Here is a 25,657-nt window from a genome sequence, read left to right on the forward strand (position 1 = left end):
TCGCTGCTCTTTCTTCTTCTCGATTCAAAACTCCAAGCCCCTTCTCCCCTCCCCACCCCACCCCCCAAAACCCTACCACATCCTCCTCCACCGGCGCCAGCCATGGCGTCGCGTCGCTCCCGTGACGGTAAGCGCCTCTCCCCACAGCCCATCCCCATCCCTAACCCTAACCCCAACCCCAGCCCGAATCCTAACCCCGCCCCCTCCCGCCCCAGCCCGCGACCCGGTGCTGGACATGGTCTTCCAGGCGGCCTCCGGCGACAACCTCCCCCTCTTCAAGGGTACGCCGCCCCCTCCCCTTCCCAGATTCCGACCCTCATCCCGTTTCGGTGCTCGAGCGCTAACATTTTGGAGGCCCCAATCCGTCGCAGCGCTGGTCACGGTGCTGGACATGGGCAGGGGCCGCCCCAAGGAGGCGATTGAGGCGTTGAGGGTGCAAGAGGCTGGGAAGCTCCAAGGTTTCAGCGCGCTGCACGTCGCCGCCACTAGAGGGAGCCTGCGGGTGTGCAGGTACCTCGTCGAGGAGCTGCTGATAGATGTGGATCTGGTCGACAAGGAAGGTCCATCTATCTTCAGAACCCTAGTCTATCGGTTTAGGACCCCGCGCACACATTCAGTGTACGTTTTGTCAAATCGTATGAAGTGCTGTTTTACATGCTGGATTTGTTGTTCACAAGGGTTGCCTGATCTGTAGGTTAGGTTAGGTCTCATGATATCTGACTGTTTTGTGCTTTCTCTGGGTTTGGCATGGAGGTGCATTATTATGATAATCCAGCTTTTCGAACCAGCTTTTGCCGCGGCTCCAAGCTCAGCACAACACAGTCCAGCAACCATAAACAGAGCCTAAGATTATCTGCGTCAGTATGAACCAATGTGTCATAAGCACCAATGTTTATCTCACAAAATAAAATTATGATTTATCATATTCTGTTGTGCCAACTACCGACTTATTTCACATAAAGCTGCATGAATTAAATAGGCTACTCTTTGAGGGCAAATTAGTTTTTATTTTAGGACAGTTTGGTTGTTTAGTTATTGCACATATGTATGCACTCCAACTCTGAGGATGCATTTCATTCTTCTATTCGGGTAGTCTATTATGTCTAATTTTCATGTGTCAGTTCCATTTAACCGATACTCTCTCGAGCATTATGAAAATCCTGCTTCATATCATTATTTAATTCGATGGGTCTACTTTGTGTGTCTTGGAGAGCCATGTATAAACTATATGCTCTCAGAGAAGACAGAGCAGTGTTAGGAAACTTCTGTGGTGGCATGCTTTTGGAGATAAGACATACTTTCATACAAAAAAGATCTCATATCTTGCTACGCCGAGAAGTGCTTTGATATAATTTCATTTTTGTGTGTTTGTCTGTTTTATAGGTAGAACACCTCTGTTGTTTGCAACATACCACAATGGGGGTACTGCCGAGTATCTTCTTGATCATGGTGCTGATCAAGACAAAGCCAATAATGATGGGATTTCCCTGTTACATTATGCCGCTGAATCAGGTCCACCTCTATAAACACATATCTCTGTTCTGCATCTCTGCATTACAAATTGTTTTGTGTTATCTTATTCAGAGCTATTTGCTTTTGTTTCATATATTAATTTACTAATATTGTTCTGTGCTAATAGATTATCTTCAAACCTGATGGTTAAATTCTTCTAATATGTCTCTCTGTTCCGATGTACATGTTGGTTTAGACTCATTAGGCTGTTTGAGAATGCGCGGCATATTATGTTTCCAAGTAGATGTTTGGTGGTATTTCCTGATATACTCTTAGCTGTACTAAATAATAATCCTGCACACGCTTCAGTCATCGATATACTCCCTCCGTCCGAAAATACTTGTCATCAAAATGGACAAAAAGGGGTGTATCTAGAACTAAAATACATCTAGATACATCTCCTTTTATTCATTTTGATGACAAGTATTTCTGGACGGAGGGAGTATTTATTTTTAGCCATTAGCTGAAGTTTTACTGTCTGCATGCATGTATTGCATCAAACCAGCGCTCTTTGTGTAGCATAATTACTAATATTTGAAACACTTCAACATGGATATAGTTGCTTAGCTGTTGTGCATGTGCAATATCCTAAACTGTCACCTAATTGGGAAGTCAAATAACCTAATACATGTCACTATCATTCCAGTCTTACATGGGTGTGGAGTGGCAATAATCTGGTAACTGACTTAATAACCTGGTTACCAAGTAGCTATAACATATCGATAACCTGACAAGCAAGTGGCTCTAACCTGGCAATTAGTAACGAAAAGAAGTTATCGAAACATATCTACGTGGGATCTAGTTTTGACGGCATCATCACAGGAAAGCCAACAATGAGCACAGATCGTCAATCAGACACAGGATTTGAGAGATATAAGTACTTGAAAATTCAAAACAAAAGGAGTCTTGCTGATTTCATGTTTGCATGCATTGGTCTTTTGGTATTGTGCATGTGGCAGCGAGTAACCATGCTGTAGATCATGGTCTTATCTTATTGAATATCCCCCTTGATGGGAATTAGGCCCCATCCCTGAATACTCCTATTAAAAGTTAAACTTAACTATGAAAATTTTGGCTTTGATTCCTTCCAATCGAAACAAGTCCTCATTGGGCTTTTTTGTAGCACATGATCAAGGCAAACACAGGTCCAGGATACACCAGAAAACAAAAGAAATAGTCACCAAAATACCTACCATCTTACTTGGTTTCTCATCTTACATTCTTACAGAGATAAAAATACCTTGCATACTAACTAGATCCATAAAACCAGAATTGTTGTATTTGTGAACCCATCTCCTGTTACTGAATTGGAGAGGTCCATGCTCCACTTTGGAAAGTAGGAAGTAGTGAACTGCGAACCTGATGAATCATGAATCGAGTAGCCATGCTGTGGATCATGGTCTTATCTTACTGAATATCCCCCTTGATGGGAATTAGGCCCCATCACTAAATACTCATATTAAAAGTTAACTTAACTATGAAATTTTTGGCTTCGATTCCTTCCAATCCAAACAAGTCCTCATTGGGATTTTTTGTAGCACATGATCAAGGCAAACACAGGTCCAGGATACACCAGAAACAAAAGAAATTGTCACAAAATAACCCTACCATCATACCTTATAAGCTCATGGATTTTTTTTAGTAGAGATTGCCAGAAAACCAGAGAGATCTGTAAGGACTGCAATATCACCAAAGAACTAGCCATGGACAGGGGTGCGTGGAAGCTAGCTATCCATGAGCCAGAACCATGAGTTGGTTGCGAGATCTTATGGGTTTCAGCTCTAGCCTACCCCAACTTGTTTGGGACTAAATGCTTTGTTGTTGTTGTTGTTGTTGCTGTTGTATTGCCAGAAAACACCTCTCCCCTTTGTAATAAGTTCCGTGTTTTCTGCCAGGCAATTGTGAAATGCTAGAGCTTTTGCTTGCAAAAGGAGCTTATGTTGACCCGGTAGCTCCTCATGGAACACCACTTCATGGTGCTGCTGGTGAAGGGCAATATGGTGCTGTGAAGATTTTATTGGACCACAATGCAGATGTAAGTTTAAGTACATACCGTTTCTGCCTCAAGTTACCCTATATGTTTTGAACTTTAATTACTTGTGTTTTGCAATTTTTCCCTTGTCTGTCTTGTCATGTTCTATTTAATTGATTGTGTATGGTTGCTTGATGCTGCTATGGTGTTTGTGCTGCATAGTTGAACTCTTGAAATCCTCAGTACATTTTTCTTCTCTTCTGCATGCCCCTTGTTGTGTAGTAGTTGTAATGCTACATCTCATCATAGTGTCTTGGTAACAAGTATGCTTCATCCACTTCCCTTTCAAATTCATAGCACTATACTATCAAATGTACAGTGCATTCGAATATAATTCTATTTTTGGAATGCGGGCACATAATACTGCACATCTTCTCATTTTTGGTCCCTTCAATGCTAATTTCCATGCATAAAACTACTTAAAATGATTACTTTCTTTTTACATATTGGCCATAATAGATTAGTCTCTATCATGTATTGCCATTTGTTTTTGAGTGCTACCTGGAATTTTATGAAGTTTAGACCAATATGGTACTAGTAAGCCACAAGGTTTCACAACATATTCACACTGTTCTTGACTTCTTGTGTATTTTGTTAAATGCCATGGGAGCTGTTTAATTTTCACTGAAGAGGCTTGCTTCGGTACGCCCCCTCTGAAAATATCTTTTCATGCACCCAATTCTACCTGCATCTGCAAATTCTTCTGCGTGGCTATCCCTCACATAATCTTTCCCTGTCGGCTCATCCATCTTCCCATATAAGCTGTGGGTGTGACCGTATGAGGGCGCTGTTGCCTCCCAAATCGTTCTCAATGCTGGCGTCATGCGTCATCTTCTTCGTTTTCTAGTTGTGGTTCCATATTCAGGTTTTAGTAACTTGTCTTCTTGATGGCTGCATTGCTTTTGTTGGGGTTTGAGATCCTAATGACTGGCCGGTGATGATTAAAAGATCGAATCTTTCTTGAAACAAAACAGTCTGGATCTGTAAACTAGAATGGCTTATGCTCCATTAATACTGTGGCTGTATAATTCACATCAGATTGATATGAGCGGAAAGGCAGTATACCATGCAATTCTGCTTGCAGATTCCATGTAAACAATCATAAATAACTGCTATGCGGTGGTAATCGTGGCATTATCTTGATAAAAATAACCTTCTCACTGATTTTACTGTGGGTGTACTGAATCAATTTTCTTTGCTGAAAGCTTGCCTCATCAGTTTAGTTCTATGTATTGACCATTAGAGCTGATATCTTAATATTTCTCCAGTACAACAAGATGGTAAATGGTGTGACACCTCTTATGGCTGCTAGAGATGCCAACTCAACAGAATGTATCAAGCTCCTAGTTAAGGTGTTGTACATTCATCTGAGCTTTGTCAAGTCCATGAATTTAATTTTGTTGGGTACCCATTTTCTATGTTTATTTTCCATATTGAATTTGTTTTTTTAGTTCCTTTTCTGGCATTTGTTGTTCATACTGGCTGCAGCTGTGGCATGCTGCAATTTGTGACCGCTTGTACTGGACCCTTTAGCAACCATTTTTTTTCTGAAAAAACTTGTGGAGCATTGCGGCTGGGGAGGACATCTGCATATGTGCCATGTTGATATTAATAGTTACCTAAACATGGTACCGGTTTATGACAATTTTGGCTGTACTTTTTGTACTTACAAGTTATAATACTGAGCATGGATGTTAGGAGATTATCACGAGTACTCAAAATATTATGCTTGTGCAGTCATAGAAATTTGAGAAAAGATACGCTTATGTAATCAAATCCCTTTCCCTCCATATATTTACAGCAAAAATTAAGGTTGTTCGTTCAGATATTATGTATCGCATGCATCCTGCATAGAATTGATTTAATTGATGTTCTGTAGGTTCAGGAGGAGCCCATGCTTAAACGGGAAATCATGGCATCAGAGCTTATATCACTAGGGAGTATCTCTTTAAAGAAGAAAGATTATGCTGTTGCAGCAAAATTGTACAGTCGGGTATGTTAAAGCACCATATATTTCTTGCTTTGTTTAGCTTTCCAGCATTTCAGTTTACGTTGCATGCATTATAATTTATAGTTCTTGCATAGCTCTGTCTGAAAATATTTAAGGTTCACAACTTCATATATGATTTCAAAAGGATTTTATCCTGGTTTTGCATTAGTTGCTGAATGCATAGTCCGAAGTAATACTTTTGGGCAAGAATATACCAGAATACCTGGAGCTCCACATGGAGCTGGGTGTCGTTTATCAAAAACTTGTCATGGTAAGGTTCCTACTGAAATGGTCCAGGGCGCTCCAGCTGGCTTTGTTATTTGTAATAACTTAGGATTTGTTCAGAATAGGGTTCAGCTGACAGTAAGCTGTGTCTTTCTTTTCGTTGCTTTGGTCATGTATCCTCTCAATTTCGTGGTGCAAAGTACTCATTCTGTGATAATGGATATGGACCATGAGATATTCTTGGTACTTCTGCTCAGGTATAAACAGGAAAAAATAGTGTCACCTTGATGAGTAATGCAATATGTTTGAGGATTTCTGTGTCTTGACCACTTTTTTGGCAGACAACTATATTTTTTGTTTTGGAGTTGCTTCCTTGCTTGCGCTAACACAGGGAGGACCTATTTTATTTTTTTGTACCAATTAATAAAGACCGCGCGAGGGGAGGGGGGGTGCTTTTGCCTCACAGTAGTTAGTCAGAAAAAAAACACAGGGATGACTGATGACTGTAAATGAACGAGTGGGATAATGGAAAAGCAAGCTGTTTAATATAAGTTATTTAGTTCAAAAGTTACTTAGGACTAGAATAGAATGAATGATTGTACTTCAACATTGTGCTATATATTTAGTAAATGTATGTTAGGCTGGCTTTATGTAGGCTAGTATGAATTAAAAATGTGTAGATTTCTTGTTTGAGTGTTGACAGCTTCCTAACTGTTTTTTTAATCCAGTTAACTAATTCAATGTGAGTTAAAAGAAACTTAGCTGAATTGTCGATTTGTCTTATGTGATGTAGGCAATGCAGCTTGATCCTGATGATGCAGTCTTGTTCTCAGACAGGAGCTTTTGTTGGCTTCACATGGGCGATGGAAGAAAGGCTTTGCTAGATGCTAATAAATGCAGAAAAATGCGGCCTCACTGGCCAAAAGCTTGTCGCCAGCAGGGTGAAGCTCTGATGCTACTGAAGGTTACATAGAGGATATGGCTGGCTGTTTTTCTCTTGGTATTGCAAATTGTTTATGATCGTTCACTTTTTGTGTTTTATTGTCAGGACTATGAGGGCGCAAGTGAATGGTTCTTGGATGGTCTCAAATTGGACCCAGTGGACACTGACATCGAGGATGCAGTACGGTAAACCCATCTGCCTCTTTGGTTATTGCCATACACCAACCTACCCCGACTTATAGTAGTAACTCCGTAATCTCCCATTGAGTAGTATTTTGCTGATATTTAGAAAGAGGCATGCATGTCATATTCATTATCAGCATATACTGTCGTGCAATGGCGCCTAAAGAATTACAGGTGCCAGACATAACCATGCCATTCCAAATAGTATCTGATACTTCTCCTTGCAATAATATTTAGGGAAGCTATGAAGTCCTTGAAGGAAGGGGAGCCTTGGCGCAGTGGTAAAGCTGCTGCCTTGTGACCATGAGGTCATGGGTTCAAGTCCTGGAAACAGCCTCTTACAAAAATGTAGGGAAAGGCTGCGTACTATAGACCCAAAGTGGTCAGACCCTTCCCTGGACCCTGCGCAAGCGGGAGCTACATGCACCAGGTTTGCCCTTTTTATGAAGTCCTTGAAGACGTCTCGGAGCACGAAAGCCAGGTGACTGTTTGGGTGTCGCAGGGAAATCAGTTGAAGACTTGAAAACGGCTCAGGAGTTTCTTCATTGCGCAAAGACTGGTTTCCTTTATTAGAAAGTAAAGCGAAGTGTCTGATGGGAGTATTACCGTTGCAAGTTTGTATGAGCTTGGCTGTTGATCAATGCAGTAATGTTGGTGGAAGCTCGTCAGTTGCCATCTATCTATCCTATGTCAGGTTTGCGGGTCTTGTATGAAGCTCACTCGCCCGCCGCACGCCGTGTGCCGCGTCCACCAAAAGATCGCAGCCTTTGCATTTGTCTTGTTAGTACAATGTATGTAGTGACGACGGAGGAGAGGGATATGTTTTGTTGGTTTTCTTCGTCCTGTGGCTGCACAAGAAGAGGAGAGCATAGTATATATATATACAAAACCTTTTATGGTATCAGTAAACTGTTAGCCGAGTTTAATAGTTTCTGCATATATTTGGATGTTCATTCAGGCAGCCCATTCAGACTAGCAAACTGCTTTGGTATTAGGGAGCTCATCTGTAGCTTTAATTTATGGTATTTGTGTCGATTATATGGATAGCTCCGATCAAGAAATTGCCATCTGATCTTCCCAAAGATCCGCACCTTTTAGCCCTATGTGAGATACTACAGCAGTACGGTAGTGCTATATCTGTCAACTATTTCTCTATGGAAAAGCAAACTACAGGTCAATAGATGAAATGCAGACGGAAAAGAAATCACCAAGCAAATGAACTAGGGTAGATAACACTCCAGTGCAAAGAGAGAGCCGTCACCAATAAAATAGGGATTTCTTTCCATGGGCAGAGAGGCAGGTCAACTCGGCCATCGACTAGATGAACATGGACACATTCCGGGCCCAACAGTGCATGTGCGGTTGGGGTAAGGCCAACTCCACCGCACGAGCATTGACATGGGCCAAGAAAGCCCATCTACCCAGCCGCTGCCTAATGTAATCAGCCGTTCACAGCTGCCTCTACCTAGCGCTCATGGCGACTAGGGTTTCCCTACTCCGCCGGCATCCCACCAGCGTTGAGTTTTCCCTACTGCCCTCCGCACCTACCCCTCACCTCCGATCTCTCCGCTTGTCCTTCGGCTGATGGGGACAGCTAGCTTGTCTTCCCAGCTTTGGGGTTGGTGGGGGCTTGGCGGCAGAGGTAGATTGATTCTGCCAGTCGAGGAGGTGACAGTTTTATCGGCCATGGCTGTATGGAGAACAACCAAGGAACGGAAGAAGTCAAGGAAAATAGTTGCATCGGGGAACAAGGAAGCGAAGGCAACAAATGACAAGATGGCATCAACGGCGGACTCCTCCGGGGAGGACCGCCGCGCCTAATGGCTATTTTATGCTGGAACTGTCATGGGTTGGGCGACCCCGCGACAGTTCATGAGCTGCGCGACCTTGCGCGGGAGAGTGCGCAGGCGATCTTATGCGTGGTGGAGACACAAATCGCTAAGGCTCGCATGGAAGGTTTGGCAAGTACTTTGGGTTTTGACGGAGCTTATGGAGTCAGTAGTTCAGGGCGTAGTGGGGCCCTTTGTGTTTACTGGAAAAAGGAGATGGGCTTGGAACTTCGAAATTTTTCCAAATACCACATCGACATGGAGGTGAAAGAGGAAGGGAAATAGCCATGGCGGTTAACATGTTGGTATGGAGAAGCTAATACTAGCATGCGATATAAAACATGGGATATGATGAGATTTCTAAAGGCTGATTGCGATCTTCCATGGCTATGTATTGGAGATTTCAATGAAGTCTTGAGGCAAGAGGAGCAGTTCGGACCAAACTTGCGAGAGATGGCTCAAGTTAATTTATTTCGGGAAGTTGTAGATGTTTGTCAACTCTGTGATATTGGATACAAGGGGCTGGACTGGACATTTGAAAGACGTATACAGGGGGGTGATTTCTGCCGTGTTAGACTTGATCGTGCATTGGCCACCGCAGAATGGTGTAGCAGGTTCCCTCTAGCTACGTTACACCACTTGCATGCTGCTAAGTCGGATCACTGTCCTATTCTTTTAACCAATCAATCTGCCGTCAATGATACAAGATCAAGGAACCCAAAATTGTATCGTTACGAAGTAATGTGGGAGCGACATGGGGAATTCTTGCCGTTGCTTGAGCAAGCATGGGGAACAGCTAAGGCCGGAACTGTTGGAGAAATCTGTGAAAAACTTAGAGCAACAGCAAGCGCCGTCATGACATGGGGAAGTTCAGAGTTTGGAGCAGTTCGACAGGAGCTGCGACAGCTCCGGAGGCAGCTTGCAGAATTGCGATCTGCTCCGGCACGTGTTGGCCCAACTTATGAAGAGTTAAAAGTCGAGGGTCGCATCATCGAATTGTGCTTCCGCGAGGGGTGATGTGGCGTCAGCGGGCACGTGTCCAGTGGCTCGCTGAAGGTGACAAAAATACACGTTTTTTCCAGCAAAAAGCTTCGAATCGACGCAAGAAAAATCGCATTACACGTTTGGTTAAAGAAGATGGTTCAGTCTGTGTCGATCACACACAAATGGAAAACATGACAGTGGAGTTCTATGAGCATTTGTTTGCCTCGGAGGGGGTGATTGGTATAGAGGAAGTACTTTCGCATGTGCCTTGTAAAGTAACTAATGATATGAATGCCGATCTGGATAAGCCTTATAGTGAAGCTGAAATAAAAAAGGCATTATTCCAAATGTTCCCGACAAAGACGCCGGGGCCAGATGGGTTTCCAGCACATTTTTTTCAGAAATATTGGCATTTATGCGGTGAAGAGGTGACCAAGATTGTTATTCGGATTTTGAAGGGGGAAGACTCCCTTGAGGAGATCAACAGGACGTTCATTGTTATTATCCCTAAGGTAAATAACCCAACTTTTTTGTCTCAGTTCCGACCCATTAGCTTGTGCAATGTGATGTTCAAGATCGCATCAAAAGTGCTAGCTAACAGACTGAAGCAGATTCTCCCTAAGATCATTTCCGAAGAGCAGTCGGCCTTTGTGCCAGGTAGACTCATTACTGATAATGTCATAACGGCGTATGGGTGCTTGCATTACATGAAAAATAATAGAAGTAAGAAGAATTCCCATTGTGCTGTAAAGTTGGATATGCAGAAAGCCTATGACCATCTAGAATGGAACTATCTCGAAGCAATCATGAAGAAGTTGGGAATTAGTAACCAGTTTGTAGATGCAGTTATGAGGGGAGTAAAATCAGTTTCTTACTCGGTCCTCTTCAATGGAGGTCCAACAAGGGAATTTTTGCCATCCAGAGGGATTCGACAAGGTGACCCAATTTCGCCATATTTATTTCTCTTAGCAAGCGAAGGCCTGTCTTGTTTAATGCAGCATGCAAGCAGAGTTGGCGGTCTAGAAGGAATTCAAATTGCAACCCAAGCACCTCGCATTAACCTGCTACTCTTTGCCGATGATTGTATTTTATTCAGTAAAGCATCAAGAGAGAAGGCGGAAGCATTGAATAATGTTCTCAATACATATTGCCAAGCATCGGGGCAGCGGATCAACAATGACAAGTCCTCCATTTATTTTGGAAAGGGCTGCCCAGAGGCTGTCCGGCAACAGGTAAAGACCATGCTGAATGTTACAAATAAAACCTTAAATGAGAAATACTTGGGTCTTCCTTCTGATGTTGGAAGGTCGAAGAATGGAGCATTTGCCTATCTCAAGGACAGGGTGTGGAAAAGGGTGCAAGGATACATGGAGAAATTGTTGGCGGGAAGTGGAAAAGAAGTTCTTATCAAATCTGTTGTGCAGGCGATACCCAGGTATTCCATGTCGGTTTTCAAGTTACCTAGAGGACTATGCGAGCATATTACGTCCCTGATCCGCAAATTCTGGTGGGGAAGTAAAGCGGGAGAGAGGAAAACATCATGGGTGGCATGGGACGACATGACTATGCCAAAATACAAGGGAGGTCTTGGTTTCCGAGATATAGAAATTTTTAACTTGGCACTACTTGCTCGCCAAGCTTGGAGATTGTTGCAAGAGCCGGAATCACTCAGTGCACGCATCCTAAAAGCAGTTTATTTTCCCCTTGGAGAACTTCTGACGGCTGAATTGGGTACCCGACCATCTCAAGTGTGGAGAGCCATCTGCGAGGGGAGGGATACGCTCAAGGTTGGCATCATCAGGAGAATTGGAGACGGGCGCGACACACATATATGGGAAGATAATTGGTTACCAAGGGACTTTAAACTCCGACCAATTAGTGCCATTTCATCTAGTCCACCGGAGAAGGTCTCGGAGTTGATGTGTCCGGTTACCAGAACGTGGGATGGGACAGCTTTGAACATGCACTTGCTACCAATGGATGCAGAAGTCGTTCGTCAAATACCCTTAGGACATCTGAATCAAAAAGACTGTTGGGGCTGGCATTATGAGAGGAATGGAAACTTCTCCGTGAGATCCTGCTATCGACTATTAGTGAAAACCAAAATGAGGCGTGAAGCATGGATGAATGGGGAAACTGAAAACTCAAATGTTGAGAGCCAGGATAGAAATTGGATGAAGTTGTGGAAGGTACGAGTCCCGCCAAAATTGCGCTTGTTCGCATGGAGGCTGGCGCGCTCGTCACTACCGACGGGTGAGGAGCGGACAAAACGTCACATGACCACATCACCTGTTTGCTCAATATGTAGTGCAGCTTATGATTCCTGGAGACATGCCCTTCTAGACTGTAACATGGCTAAGAGTGTGTGGGCACTCAGAGATGACGATTCAGGTGTGGCCCTGTATGGAGATGAGACACTGGATGCTAAGCTATGGCTGTTCGGTTTATTTAGCACACTCAGCAGTGGCAAAGTCGTGGAGGTTTTGGTTACACTGTGGTCCATATGGTACGCACGACGGCGGGCTATACATGAAAATGAGTTCCAGAGTCCTCTCTCAACACATCTTTTTATAAACAGGTATCTTGATGAACTAAAGGGCCATGACTCTATGTCACCAAAGCATGGCCCGACGAGCAAACCAGCAGCGCCAAAGTGGATTCCCCCAGTTCCTGGAAACATCAAACTCAATGTGGATGCAGCAGTGGCCAAATCCACCAGTAGAGGAGCTGTGGGGGTGGTATGCCGAGATGAGCAAGGAAGCTTTAGAGGGGCTTCCGCTGTTGTTTTTGAGGGGCTGACGGAGCCTGAAACTTTAGAAGCTTTGGCTTGTAGGGAGGCCTTGGCTTTGGGACATGATCTTCACTTAGGAAAGCTTCAAGTAGCAACTGACTGTCTGAGAGTCATCAAGGAGATAGAGTTTGATAAGAACTATGGTGGTCATTGCATGATAATTAGAGGGATTAGATCTTTAAGTTCTTCTTTTTTGGCTTGTACTTTTAGCCATGAGCGGCGTAGCAGCAACGGTGAGGCTGATAGATTAGCTAAGATGGCATCTTCTCTCAGTCTGGTACGCCATGTGTGGCTGGTGGAGCCTCCTGAACATTTATGTATTCCCTCGAACATTGAGATGTAATAAAGCTGCGTTGTTCTCTCAAAAAAAAAACTCCACCGCACGACCCCAAACGGACGTCCGTTTTGTCCGGATTCTGTCCGTTTGGGTAGGGCAATGGGATCGTGTTCAGCTGTGTCCTGGAATGCGGTGGCCGTGCGCCCAGCACGCGGTCCCATCCCTTTGCCCTATCCTGTCCGTCAAGGCCAAAAATGGCCATATTTTCATCAAAACTAGTTTTACAACCCAAATATTTGTCTGAAAATTAAAATAGTTTTACAACCCAATTGAAATTGTCTTTAATAAAATAGTTTTACAACCAAATCGGAATTGTCTTGACTGAACATAAAATGGACCAATACATCTATTGGTTGTCAATGTGATCCCACACGTGCTCAACCAAGTCATTTTGAAGATTCAAATGAGTGTGCCAATCACGCATCTCACGGTGGAATTGGGCAAACTGTTCAAATGTGGTCGGGTCTTGGTGCAGTGGCTCAATATTTTCACCTTGATAATCAAATCCTTGGTCGAAGATACTCTCATCACGCTCATCCTCGACGACCATGTTATGCATGATCACACAAACAATCATCACCTCCCAAAGCTTCCTTTCATCCCATGACAGTGCAAGGTTTCGAACGATACCCCACCGGGATTGAAGCACACCAAAAGCATGTTCCACATCCTTTCTAACACTCTCTTGCATTTGGGCAAATCTTTTTCTCTTCTCACCTTGGGGTTTCGAGATTGTCATCACAAAAGTTGACCACTGAGGATATATACCATCTGCTAGATAGTATTCCTTGTTGTACTGGTGGCCGTTGATCTCAAAGTTGACAGGTGGGGAGTGGCCTTCTGCAAGCTTCGCGAAGACTGAAGAACGCTGCAGCACGTTGATATCATTGTGAGAACCTGCCATGCCGAAGAAAGAATGCCATATCCAAAGATCATGTGATGCCACCGCTTCTAATATGACAGTGCACCCGTTGACATGCCCATTGTACTGGCCCTGCCAAGCAAATGGACAGTTCTTTCACTCCCAGTGCATATAATCTATGCTGCCAAGCATGCCTGGAAAGTCTCTAGCTGCGTTGGTCGCCAATAATCTCTCTATATCAGCGGCAGTTGGCTGCCTCAAGTACTCTGGGCCAAACACCTCGATCACAGCCTGGCAAAACTTGTACATTGACATCAGACATGTTGTCTCACTCATACGCACATACTCATCCACCAGATCGTCTGGAATTCCATATGCAAGCATGCAGATGGCTGCAGTGCATTTCTGGTAAGAGGAGAATCCAAACTTGCCGAGGGCATCCATCTTGCACTTGAAGTATGGGTCATGAGCAACCACTCCCTCTCGGATACGATTGAACACATGCCTTGCCATTCGAAAACGGTGACGGAATTTATCCGGCTTGAAGAGCAGGGTGTTGGCAAAGTAATCGGCATAGAGCAGGGCGTGGCCTCTCTCCCTGTTGCGGTTCAGGTTGGGAGCACGGCCAGGGACTGACCCCCTGTACCGAGGAAGCTGCCGTTGAATGTGGTCGTGAACGACCAGTGCAGCCACCACAAGATTTTCATCATCCGATGACGAATCGTCCGATGAACAAAGAAAGTGATGGAAGAAAAACTCGTCTCCACTGTCCATACCTTTGTGGGCAAAATGCCGAACACCTTGCGGTCGTGGTGGCGAAGAGGCCGCGATGATCACTTGGACGCAGCAGGGGTGGTTACCGGCCGGCTACTGGCCGCTCTGGAGCTCTCGTCGTAAGCTGCTGAGGCCGCCGTGGTACGTCGCCGGCGGTCGTGTCCCCTCTGCGACCGGCAAAGACGGCGACGGCCAAACCTCCGATCGCTGGCCAAAACTACGGCCAAAGCACGGGCGTGGTGGCGGCCATGTCAAGACGTGGTTTGGTAGGGACGGCCGGAAGCTGCGCGGTGAGGAGGCGGCCGGAGAATAGCGGTGGCGTCGACGGCGGGGCGGGGCGGGAGAGAGAGGGTGCAAGCGTTGGAAGCAGACGGACTGCTAGTGTCCCCGACAGGCGGGCCACGGGGGGGGGGGGGGGGGGGGGAGGGGGACAAGGGCGTGCGTCCAGGCCGTCCGTGCGCGTCCGTTTCACCCCAAACCGAGCGCAAGTTTGGGTCAGGGATGAGTCGAAAACGGACGGAATCCGGACATTTGTCCGTTTGAGGCTGCGCTGGGCCGCGCTATTCATCCGTTTTACCCCAAATGGACGCGCGCGGACATGATGGGGTCACACAGTGGAGTTGGCCTAACTATCTCCGGTGCGTCGGTCGGTGACCTCTGCGGCATCGCTGCGTCGGTGGGCGCCGTTGTGGAGTCGGCCCTGGAGTTCGCCACTTTGCCCTACTGTGCTGCTGGCAGTTGTGGAAGCATCACAATTCAGTTGCTTTCCACTGGCTGCCCCCTTCTCCGCGCCACGTGCTCAGCTGCTGCCGGGACGACACCGACGCGGGCGCCTCCGGGTTCCTCGCCGGCACCACATCGACTCGTGGATACGCGCGCTCTCTCCGGCAGCCCGGGCTGCGAAACCTGACCAATATATTTAGGTGGGGGAAGCTCCCCACCCCCTCTGAAAAATGAAAATAAAACATGTCAAATAACCAAAAGCCGATGCCAACAAATAAGCACAAGGTTGGCAAAAGGTGAAGACGTGCAACTTTCTGAGGGAGAAGACGTAAATCTTTTTGGGGCTTGATGAAACTGCAATGTTTACCCATCTTACATAACAAGTGCTTCAGCAGTAGTAGCATCGCCTGCATAGGTTAGATAAGAGCGCTTGGCTGCCAAAAATGTACCATTATGTGATGTCTAAGCATTGCCGCAGTTGCGCCTAACCCTTCATCAGAGTAGCCCTTAGCTGCCAAAATATTGACGAACCAACCTGTGATTGGATGGTTAGAGGGACTCTGGTATCCTCAGCCCACCTACGGTGACTTCGTAAATCTCAAGATGATATGCCGGCTCAGTCTTTCAGAGGTGCTCATAAAGATAGGGTGTGCGTGTATGCGTTTATAGGGATGAATGTATGCGCGTGTATATGAGCACTTGTGTCTATATTGATGTTCAAAAAAAATATTGGCGCTCTCTCTCTCTCTCTTTTCCTTTTTTATAAAAAAATGTATCTAATTTCCAGTGATGTAGGCAAGATCCAGAGTACGGCATACTGATCAAGTTAGGTGCCTTCCAAATATAAGCACCAATCCATTGTCGTCCAGCCCGGTTAGGATACCTGGCTTTCACCCAGGCGACCCGGGTTCAAATCCCGGCAATGGAGCCTTTTTTTTTCTTTTCTTTTTCGTGTGAATTTTGAGAAATGCCCCAGGCTGAGTTACCTGACCCAGCGGTCAATAGAACACTCAATCTCCTCCATTCCCACAAAAAATCTCCTACTATTGGGCTTGTAGCTTGTATGTGTTCTCTAAGAGAAGTAATTTGTTCTCATGTTTTGAGGTCCCAATAAAAGAGCGTGGAAACAGAGTTTATCTTGAATGGAAATTGAAAAGAAATGTAGCCCAGTTCCTTCGCAAATGGTAAGATCTTTGGCGCAAGAAGGGGCGACCCATATCATCTTGAATTGGTTCTGCTCCCCCCTCTTTTTTTAAGAATACTGAGCCGGATTAGTTGAAGAGACATGATTCAACAAGGTTGCCAAGGTCATAGCATTGCCGAAGCAGTTTATAATTCAGGAGAACAGATGAGAATAGAAATGATGTTCAGTCAGGTGTGGTTTTGAAGCAGGCATAAGAAGGCAGTATTTCAGTAGAGGTGTGTTGCAGGGTGTATTGCCTTTTGCTACGCACAGCGCCTTTGCAGAATTGGTATGCGAGTCGTCAAGTACACAAAACATGGGCATTTGAGTGCAGGCCAGGTATTTTTATTAAGGTGACCTGCCACTCCATATATGAAAAACTACCAGTCCATAGTTTTTACTATTCCATGTATGAACAACAACCAGAGTTCTATGAGCAGGTGAGCACATGAAGGCAAATTACCTGATTCTTTTTCACAGATCTCTGCACTTGAAAAACCATGTCTTGATTCCCGGTGATCTCTATGCAAGTATGTAATGTAGGACTCTGTTACGCCTACGCCATTTTGCATCTGCCATTTGGTTGACAGAATGCCCCCATTAGCCATTAGCTCAATTTCTGCAAACAAGCTCAAAAAGTCCAAGCGATGTTGAATCATGTTCCTTTCATTTCCTTTTTCTTGTTCTGTTCTGTTTTGGGAACAGAACAAAACCATGAGTGTATTCATATTTCATATTATGTGCAGTGTTGGCCAAAAATATGCAACAAATACCTGGCTGATTGGAGCCAAAAATATCAAAACCTCTATGAGATCTTCATGCAGCCATCCTCTTGTCCCTGAACTTATATCTCAAGATTCAGTTTACACGCGACATTCTTCAGCAACATTGCTTGCTAAAAGCTGAAATACGGTAACATCAGCACTGATTAAACTCACAAGATAGCCCACAGTTCCAACGCCGGCGGCATTAAAGAGCCCCCCCCCCCCCCCCCCCCCCCCCCAATCTGATTTCATTCAACGGAAACAAGGGTTCCATACAAACTACCAAACTTGACACCTACAGCTAATGACATAAACTAAGGTAGCGAGTTTAAGATCCAAGTCACCCATTAGGTCATTATTACAACCAACAGGAAGTTCCAAACATCACAAAATCAGGAAACAACACTACAGCCGCCAAGACATATAGCAAGCTAAGAACATTACTGAAAAAAAAGGATCACCAACTTCTGAAATCGAGACCAGACTGGACCAAAAGCAAGATCAGCATCTTAATTAACCATCTTGTTCTAGGAAGACAAATTGCGGCACATCAGCAGTAGTTGCAGGCTTCGAACACTTCAGTTTTCGTCCGATTCATATTTCAAGATCTTCTAACCCAGCCTCGGTGATTCTCAGCAGACCACCAGCCGGCGCCACGCGAGCTGCATCATGAGCTCGCACCGCCTTCTGTTGAAGCGCTGACGATCCCTCCGGCAGTTTCTTCCTATCGCCGTCATTCTGCAAACCTGCCCACAAATGAAGGAAAGCGCGGATGGCACAAGTCAGCTCAACAGGAGCCAATGTTAAGTTCATGCTCTATTCCGAGTTTTCGGATTGCCCAGCAGAAGGCATCAATTCCCACCAAATGAAAATTAAGTCCTACTGGTATTTTCTCAGCAACCCACCAAAAAAATAGTTAGTGAAGCAGCTGGTCTATCGAAGTGATCAGGGCAATAGAATTGTCCATGAATATCGATGTACCTTGTGGACTGTAGAAACCCATGTATGGAATCAAAGTACGGAAGTTCTCTCTCTTCCATAGCTTCTTCCACTGTAATGACTTGAGATTAATCTTGTACTAGATGCCAAGGTCTGTGGTCACGAAAATGATATCACGGCCCTCCACAGATCCAATCAGTCTAAGTCTTATCCTGGGATTTTGAATGGGGAGAAGGTTTTTGAGATCGATGATTGCACGCTCAGCCCATGACGCAGCTCCATCGGAACCCATCTGCCTTGACCACACGTAGAGGGTTAACATGTCCACATGCGCAAACCCCAAACTGCCATCCACCATCGCCATGACAGCAGCTCGAGCGACAGGCCCCTCCAGTGGCGCGTCAACCAGCGATAAGCAGTTAGAACCCAAGTCGTACTTGAGAATTCCTACATGAAGATCATCGTCGAACACAAACATAAGCATGAAGTGCAATGCGTTTCCGACGAGGACAGGGGGCATTTCGTCGAGGAGTGGATCAGCAGTAAGATGAAGACCAGGGCACTGCTCGCTCCACTCGGCCGTCTCCGGCGAGTACACGCGCGCGCGCGCAACACAATCATCGTCGTCATGACCGATCCTGTCCAGGCCGACGAAGACCACCCAGAAGGGGCCCTCATGGCAAGCCCGGTGGCCACAATCGCTCACGGCGCAGAGCACCGCGGCGACCCAATGGTGCGCGGGCGCTTCCAGCTTCATCCGGGGGCGTGTCATTGGGTCCCAGACGACGAGGCCCATATCATATCTATAATGATTGCCCATGAGAACGCGGCCATGGCGGCAGTCCCACGGAGTGTACCCATGGTCGTCCGGAGCGCGCGCGGCGATTTTTTTTTTTTGAAAGATCCGGGGTTTCCGGCTTCATTGATTTAGAAGAAAGCAGCGGGAGAACAGGGGGTGATCAAGCGATCATGGATGCAGTTTGAGAAATGAAAATGAAAACTACAGGGTGACCGGCTTAGCCCTCGGCCTAATCTCTCGCTACATATTCCCCAAAGGGGGGCTCTAGGCATGTTGCTCCCGCCATTCTCCATAGCTCGATCGTGTTTCTGATGGAGTGCAGCACGTCTTCAGCATGGAGGAGTTTGCTGTTGAAAACACATGCATTTCTCTCCTTCCATATCTCCCAGGCTATCAGCATCATCATCGTCTTGAGCCCTTTCCTGAAGTTTGATGGTGCTAGTTGGACTGTTTTTTTCCAGTGCCTCAGTGATGAGTAGCTCGTTGTTCTGGCAAGCTGCAGGGCTGCACATCCATTCCAGGAGGATGCCGCCTCCCAAACCGACCGTGCGAGCGGGCAATCCCAGAATAGGTGCGTAGAACATTCGAGATTTCTGAGACAGAGAGCGCAGAAGTAACCGTTTGGCCACCCGCGCCGCTGCAGGCGATCGTTGCACCAGAGTCTGTCTTGGAGGAGAAGCCATGCAAACATCTTAACGGTTCCAGGGGCCCAAGCCTTCCAGATTGCCGCCTTGATTCCGGGATTAGGGGCATCGCCTGTCTGCAGTTTGTAAGCAGCACTGGCAGTATAGACGTTTCCACCACCTGCCACCCAGGTGATCGAGTCTTCCTTCGTTGTTAGTGCGACGTTGGCCCTGCGAAGCTTTCGCCAGGCACTGGACCACCATTTCGGCCCTATTGCCATGCTGTAGGTCTTGAATCCATTTGTCATTTTCAGGGCCTCTTGAACTGTCCTGCCCTTGCCACGCGAGTGCTGGAAAAGAGTTGGGAACTCTTGGCATAGAGGCATTGATCCCAACCAAGAGCTTGTCCAAAAAGTGGCTGTTCTTCCGTTTCCCAGCTGCACTGAGGTGGCCGATGCAAAGAGCACACGATCGTTGTGATCGCATGGGACGGGAAAGCTCATCCAGGGGCTATGTTGTTGCTGCCATGAAAGCCAGAGCCATCGCATCCGCAGGGCCGCGCCGAAACGGTGGAGATCCAGGATGCCCAGCCCTCCCTTGTCCACCAGCCGACATACCTTATCCCAAGCCACCTTGCATTTGGCCCCGGTGATTTTCTCGTCCTGCGCCCAGAGGAACTGCCTGCGAGCCTTGTCCACTTCTCTTAGGATTTTCTTTGGGACCTTGAGGACGGTCATGGCAAACACTGGCAGCGCAGTTAGCACCGCACGCACGAGGACTCGCCTGCCAGCCATGCTCATGAGCCGGCCCTTCCATCCCGCCAGCCTAGATCGAATTCGGTCGGTTATGAACTGGAAGTGCACCAGCCTTAATTTTCTCATGGAAATGGGCAGTCCAAGATAGGTGGTTGGAAAAGAGGTTTGCTGTCCTCCGAAACTAGCAAGCACCTCAGACAGCTGAATGTCATTGCAGTTTATTGGAATCACCGAAGACTTAGCCTGGTTCAGTTTGAGCCCCGTGCAGTCGCCAATTTTTTTTCCGGCGAATTTCGTGGTGGAGACGAAGTTTGCCACGGGTTCCTCCTCATCAGGCATGCAGGGATAAGGCCATGAATACAAGGTGACTATAGACTTGCAAGATAGGATCAAGAACTCACATATATTCATGAAAACATAATAGGTTCAGATCTGAAATCACGGCACTCGGGCCCTAGTGACAAGAATTAAGCATAGCAAAGTCATAGCAACATCAATCTCAGAACATAGTGGATACTAGGGATCAAACCCTAATAAAACTAACTCGATTACATGATAAATTTCATCCAACTCATCACCGTTCAGCAAGCCTACGGTGGAATTACTCACGCACGGCGGTGAGCATCATGAAATTGGTGATGGAGGAAGCTTGATGATGATGATGGCGACAGATTCCCCTCTTCGGAGCCCCGAACGGACTCCAGATCAGCCCTCTCGAGAGGTTTTAGGGCTTGGCGGCGGCTCCATATCGTAAAACGTGATGAATCCTTCTTCCCTATTTTTTCCTCCCCGAAAGCAAATATATAGAGTTTGAGTTGAGGTTGGAGGAGCTCCACGGGACCCACGAGGTAGGGGGGCGTGCCCAGGGGGCAGGCGCGCCCCCACCCTCGTGGCTAGGGTGTGGGCCCCCCGGTCTTCATCTTTTGCAAGGATTTTTTATTATTTCCAAAAAGACGTTCCATGAAGTTCCAGGTCATTCCGAGAACTTTTGTTTCCGCACATAAATAACACCATGGCAATTCGGCTGAAAACGTCAGTCCGGGTTAGTTCTATTCAAATCATGCAAGTTAGAGTCCAAAATAAGGACAAAAGTGTTTGGAAAAGTAGATACGACGAAGACGTATCAACCCCCCCAAGCTTAAACATTTGCTTGTCCTCAAGCAATTCAGTTGATAAACTGAAAGTGATAAAGAAAAACTTTTACAAACTCTATTTGCTCTTGTTGTTGTAAATATGTAAAGCCATCATTCAAGTTTTTAGCAAAGATTATAGACTAACCATATTCACAATAACACATAGGTCTCATGTTTACTTATATTAATGGCATAATCAACTAGCGAGCAATAATAATAAATCTCGGATGACAACACTTTCTCAAAACAATCATAATATGATATAACAAGATGGTATCTCGCTAGCCCTTTCTGAGACCGCAAAACATAAATGTAGAGCACCTTTAAAGATCAAGGACCGACTAGACATTGTAATTCATGGTAAAAGAGATCCAGTCAAGTCATACTCAATGTAAACTAACAGTAATGAATGCAAATGACAGCGGTGCTCTCCAACTGGTGCTTCTTTTAATAAGAGGATGATGACTCAACATAAAATTAAATAGATAGGCCCTTCGCAGAGGGAAGCATGAATTTTTAGAGGTGCCAGAGCTCGGTTTTGAAATAGAGATGAATAATATTTTGAGCGGTATACTTTCATTGTCAACATAACAACCAAGAGATGGCGATATCTTCCATGCTACACACATTATAGGCGGTTCCCAAACAGAATGGTAAAGTTTATACTCCCCCTCCATCAACAAGTATCAATCCATGGCTTGCTCGAAACAACGAGTGCCTCCAACTAACAAGAGTCCCAGGAGGAGTTTTGTTTGCAATTATTTTGATTTAGTTTGCATAAAGCATGGGACTGGGCATCCCGGTGACCAGCCACTTTCTCGTGAGTGAGGAGCGGAGTCCCCTCCTCTTGAGAATAACCCGCCTAATATGGAAGATACGGACAACCCTAATTGATACATGAGCTATTCGAGCATACAAAATAGGATATTTATTTAAAGGTTTAGAGTTTGGCACATACAAATTTACTTGGAACAGCAGGTAGATACCGTATATAGGTAGGTATGGTGGACTCATATGGCATAACTTTGGGGTTTATGGGATTGGATGCACAAGCAATATTCCCGCTTAGTACAGGTGAAGACTAGAAAAAGACTGGGAAGCGACCAACTAGAGAGCGACAACAGTCATGAACATGCATTAAAATTAATCAACATCAATTAATTGCATAAGTAGGATATAATTCACCATGAACATAAATATCGTAGAGGCTATGTTGATTTTGTTTCAACTACATGCGTGAACATGTGCCAAGTCAAGCCACTCGAATCGTTCAAAAGAGGATACCACCCTATCATACCACATCACAACCATTTTAATAGTATGTTGGCACGCAAGGTAACCATTATAAGCTCCTAGCTAACCAAGCATGGCACAAGAAACTATGATCTCTAGTTGTCACTGCAAACATGTTTATTCATAATAGGCTGAATCAGGAACGATGAACTAATCATATTTACAAAAACAAGAGAGGTCGAGTTCATACCAGCTTTTCTCATCTCAGTCAGTACATCATATATCGTCATAATTGCCTTTCACCTGCACGACCGAACGCTGTGGATAATAATAATAGTGCACATGCATTGGACTAAGCTGGAATCTGCAAGCATTCAATACACAGGAAAAGACAAGGCAATTGGGGCTCTTTTGTCAGATCAACAATAATGCATATAAGAGCCACTTCAACAATTTAATTATGGTCTTCTCCTATTGACCCCCAAAGAAAAGAAAAAGAAATAAAACTATTTACACGGGAAAGCTCCCAACAAGCAAAAAGAAGAACAGGAAATCTTTTTGGGTTTTCTTTTTAATTACTACTACAAGCATGGAAATTAAAACTAACTAAAAGCTATAACTAATTTTTTTTCTTTTTCTTAAGATTTATCAAACACACAAGAAGAAAGCATAAAAAGGAAATAAACTAGCATGGATGATGCAATGAAAAAGTATGAGCACCGACAACTAGCAATGAGTGTGTGAATATGAATGTAATGTCGGTGAGAAATACGTACTCCCCCAATCTTAGGCTTTTGGCCTAAGTTGGTCTAATGCCACGGATGGCTTGGCGGATATCCAAAGTTGTAGTTGGGGTCGTACTGAGATGCAACAGTCATTGCATCGTGGGCTGCATCTTGGAGGCGAGCTATCTCAGTCCTCCTCTTATACTCTTCTGCCTCCTCTCTGGTTATAGAATATCTCCCTTTGCCTGAAAGTCAAAGAAAGTAGAAGCAGGGAGAGCGACGTGATAGGTGCGTCGTCTGTCAAAAATTAGTCGGTACTAGAGGAACTGATCATTCCTCTCAACAAACTGATGACGAACCATAGCCTCATAATCCAAATAAGCAGGAGGCAACTCAATATCATCCTCACGTATGGTTATACCAAGAAAATCAGCTATGCGGGTTGCATAAATTCCACCAAAGAAATCTTCATTAAATTTATTAAAATGCAACCTACGTGCAATAATGGCTCCCAAATTATAAGATTTATCTCCTAACACAGCACTCCTAAGAATACTGAGGTCAGGGACACACATGTGACATGCTTCATCTTTACCGTTAATGCATCTACCTATGAAGAGAGCACAATAATGTATAGCAGGAAAGTGAATGCTCCCTATGGTAGCTTGTGCTATATCTCTAGATTCCCCCACAATTATACTATTAAGAAAATCTCTAAATTCAGATTTGCGAGGTTCACTAGTACTACCCCACTGTGGAAGTTTGCAAGCAGTGGTAAAGTCCTCTAAGTCCATAGTGTAAGAATTTTCATAAAGATCCAACAGGACAGTTTAAGAATTACGTGAACATGAAAATTCAAACCTCCTCACAAAGGAGCTAGTGAGATAGTGGTACTGACGGCACTTTTCTTCCTCGAAGCTCACAAGATCAGTGTTATGCAAATATGCGTTAAATTCTTCCTTAATTCCTGCTTGATCCATGAAGTCCTCTGAAGGCCATTCATAAGGCCGCACTGGAGCGTCCCTTGGTGGCTCATCATCAGCATCACGCATTGCAAGCCTGGGTTCTTGTTTCCTTGAAGAGCTACCTTGGTACATTTTCCTAAACATATTTCTTCCTCTGAAAAATTTCTAAAATTTTTAGTAACTTCAAATAAAGGTAACCAAACTCAGCAAAATTGATAGCAACTACTCCTACAAGTGCCTAGAGCCTATATCATGCATCAAAACTACTTTTGACCACATAAATTTGACATGCAAGCTCAAGAACAGGGTCGCCTAGGTAGCACAAATTTGCAATGAATAAAGCACTAGAACAAAAACTAATTGGACCAATTGAGGAGTCACATACCAAGGATCAATCCCCACAAGCAGTTTTGTGAGAGGTGCTTTGAGCAAGGAGATCGAAAATGGCAGCAAAATGAGCTTGGACTCGGGTTTGAACTGGATAATCGTGTTTGTGGGAGGAAGAAGGAGTGTGTGGGTGCAGGAATAAGTGGAGGAGGGCCACCATGAGCCCACGAGGCAGGGGGCGCGCCCAGGGGGTAGGGCGCGCCCTCCACCCTCGTGGCCAGGTGGATGCCCCCCTGCTGTGTTCTCAGTGCCAAATATTCTCAAATATTCCAGAAAAAAATCATATTTAAATTTCAGGGCATTTGGAGAACTTTTATTTTCAGGGTATTTTTATATTGCACGGATAATTCAGATAACAGACGGAAAATACTTATTTTTATTTTATTTAATATAAATAACAGAAAGTAAAAGGAGGGTACAAAGAGTTATGTTTTCTAAATTCATCCATCTCATGATCATCAAAAGGAATCCACTAACAAGGTTGATCAGGTCTTGTTAACAAACTCATTCCGAATAACATGGAACCGGAGAATTTTCGAATAACACTAGGTTACCTGAACGGGGATATGCACATCCCCAACAATAAGAATACCATATTTCTTCTTGACAGTAGGAAGAGGAAATTAAAAACCTCCAAAAATAATTGATGGACTTTTTCCAATAGAATTGATACTGTGGACTTGAGGTTGTTTCCTCGGAAAGTGTACCGTATGCTCATTACCATTAACATGAAAAGTGACATTTCCTTTGTTGCAATCAATAACAGCCCCTGTAGTGTTCAAAAAGGGCCTTCCAAGAATAATAGACATACTATCATCCTCGGGAATATCAAGAATAACAAAGTCCGCTAAAATAGTAACGTTCGCAACCACAACAAGCACATCCTCACAAATACCGACAGGTATAACCGTTGATTTATCAGCCATTTGCAAAGATATTTCAGTAGGTGTCAACTTATTAAAATCAA

General features: G+C 44.9%; 1 protein-coding gene and 1 non-coding gene across 2 annotated transcripts; both read left to right on the top strand.

Annotated features, from left to right (window-relative positions):
- LOC123187708 (sex-determining protein fem-1) lies at positions 1-7,904 on the top strand. Its single transcript, XM_044599635.1, has 10 exons — positions 1-127; positions 216-281; positions 372-560; positions 1,384-1,512; positions 3,408-3,547; positions 4,813-4,896; positions 5,424-5,537; positions 6,553-6,723; positions 6,808-6,887; positions 7,122-7,904. The coding sequence occupies exons 1-10, from the start codon at positions 103-105 to the stop codon at positions 7,183-7,185; spliced, it is 1,062 nt and encodes a 353-aa protein (XP_044455570.1). The 5' UTR covers positions 1-102; the 3' UTR covers positions 7,186-7,904.
- Positions 7,905-16,038: 8,134 nt separating this feature from the next.
- Positions 16,039-16,112, top strand: TRNAE-UUC (transfer RNA glutamic acid (anticodon UUC)). Its single transcript has one exon. It is a non-coding gene; the product is annotated as a tRNA-Glu (tRNA).
- The last annotated feature ends 9,545 nt before the right edge of the window (positions 16,113-25,657 follow it).

This window comes from Triticum aestivum, chromosome 1A (assembly GCF_018294505.1).
Source record: "Triticum aestivum cultivar Chinese Spring chromosome 1A, IWGSC CS RefSeq v2.1, whole genome shotgun sequence".
Lineage (NCBI taxonomy): Eukaryota > Viridiplantae > Streptophyta > Magnoliopsida > Poales > Poaceae > Triticum > Triticum aestivum.

Excerpts from the sequence above, each read along its gene's own strand:
- LOC123187708 (XM_044599635.1), top strand. The coding sequence starts at position 103 with ATGGCGTCGCGTCGCTCCCGTGACG. Across the intron at positions 561-1,383 it reads GGATCTGGTCGACAAGGAAG|GTAGAACACCTCTGTTGTTT; the intron begins GTCCATCTATCT and ends TCTGTTTTATAG. Across the intron at positions 6,888-7,121 it reads GACATCGAGGATGCAGTACG|GGAAGCTATGAAGTCCTTGA; the intron begins GTAAACCCATCT and ends AATAATATTTAG.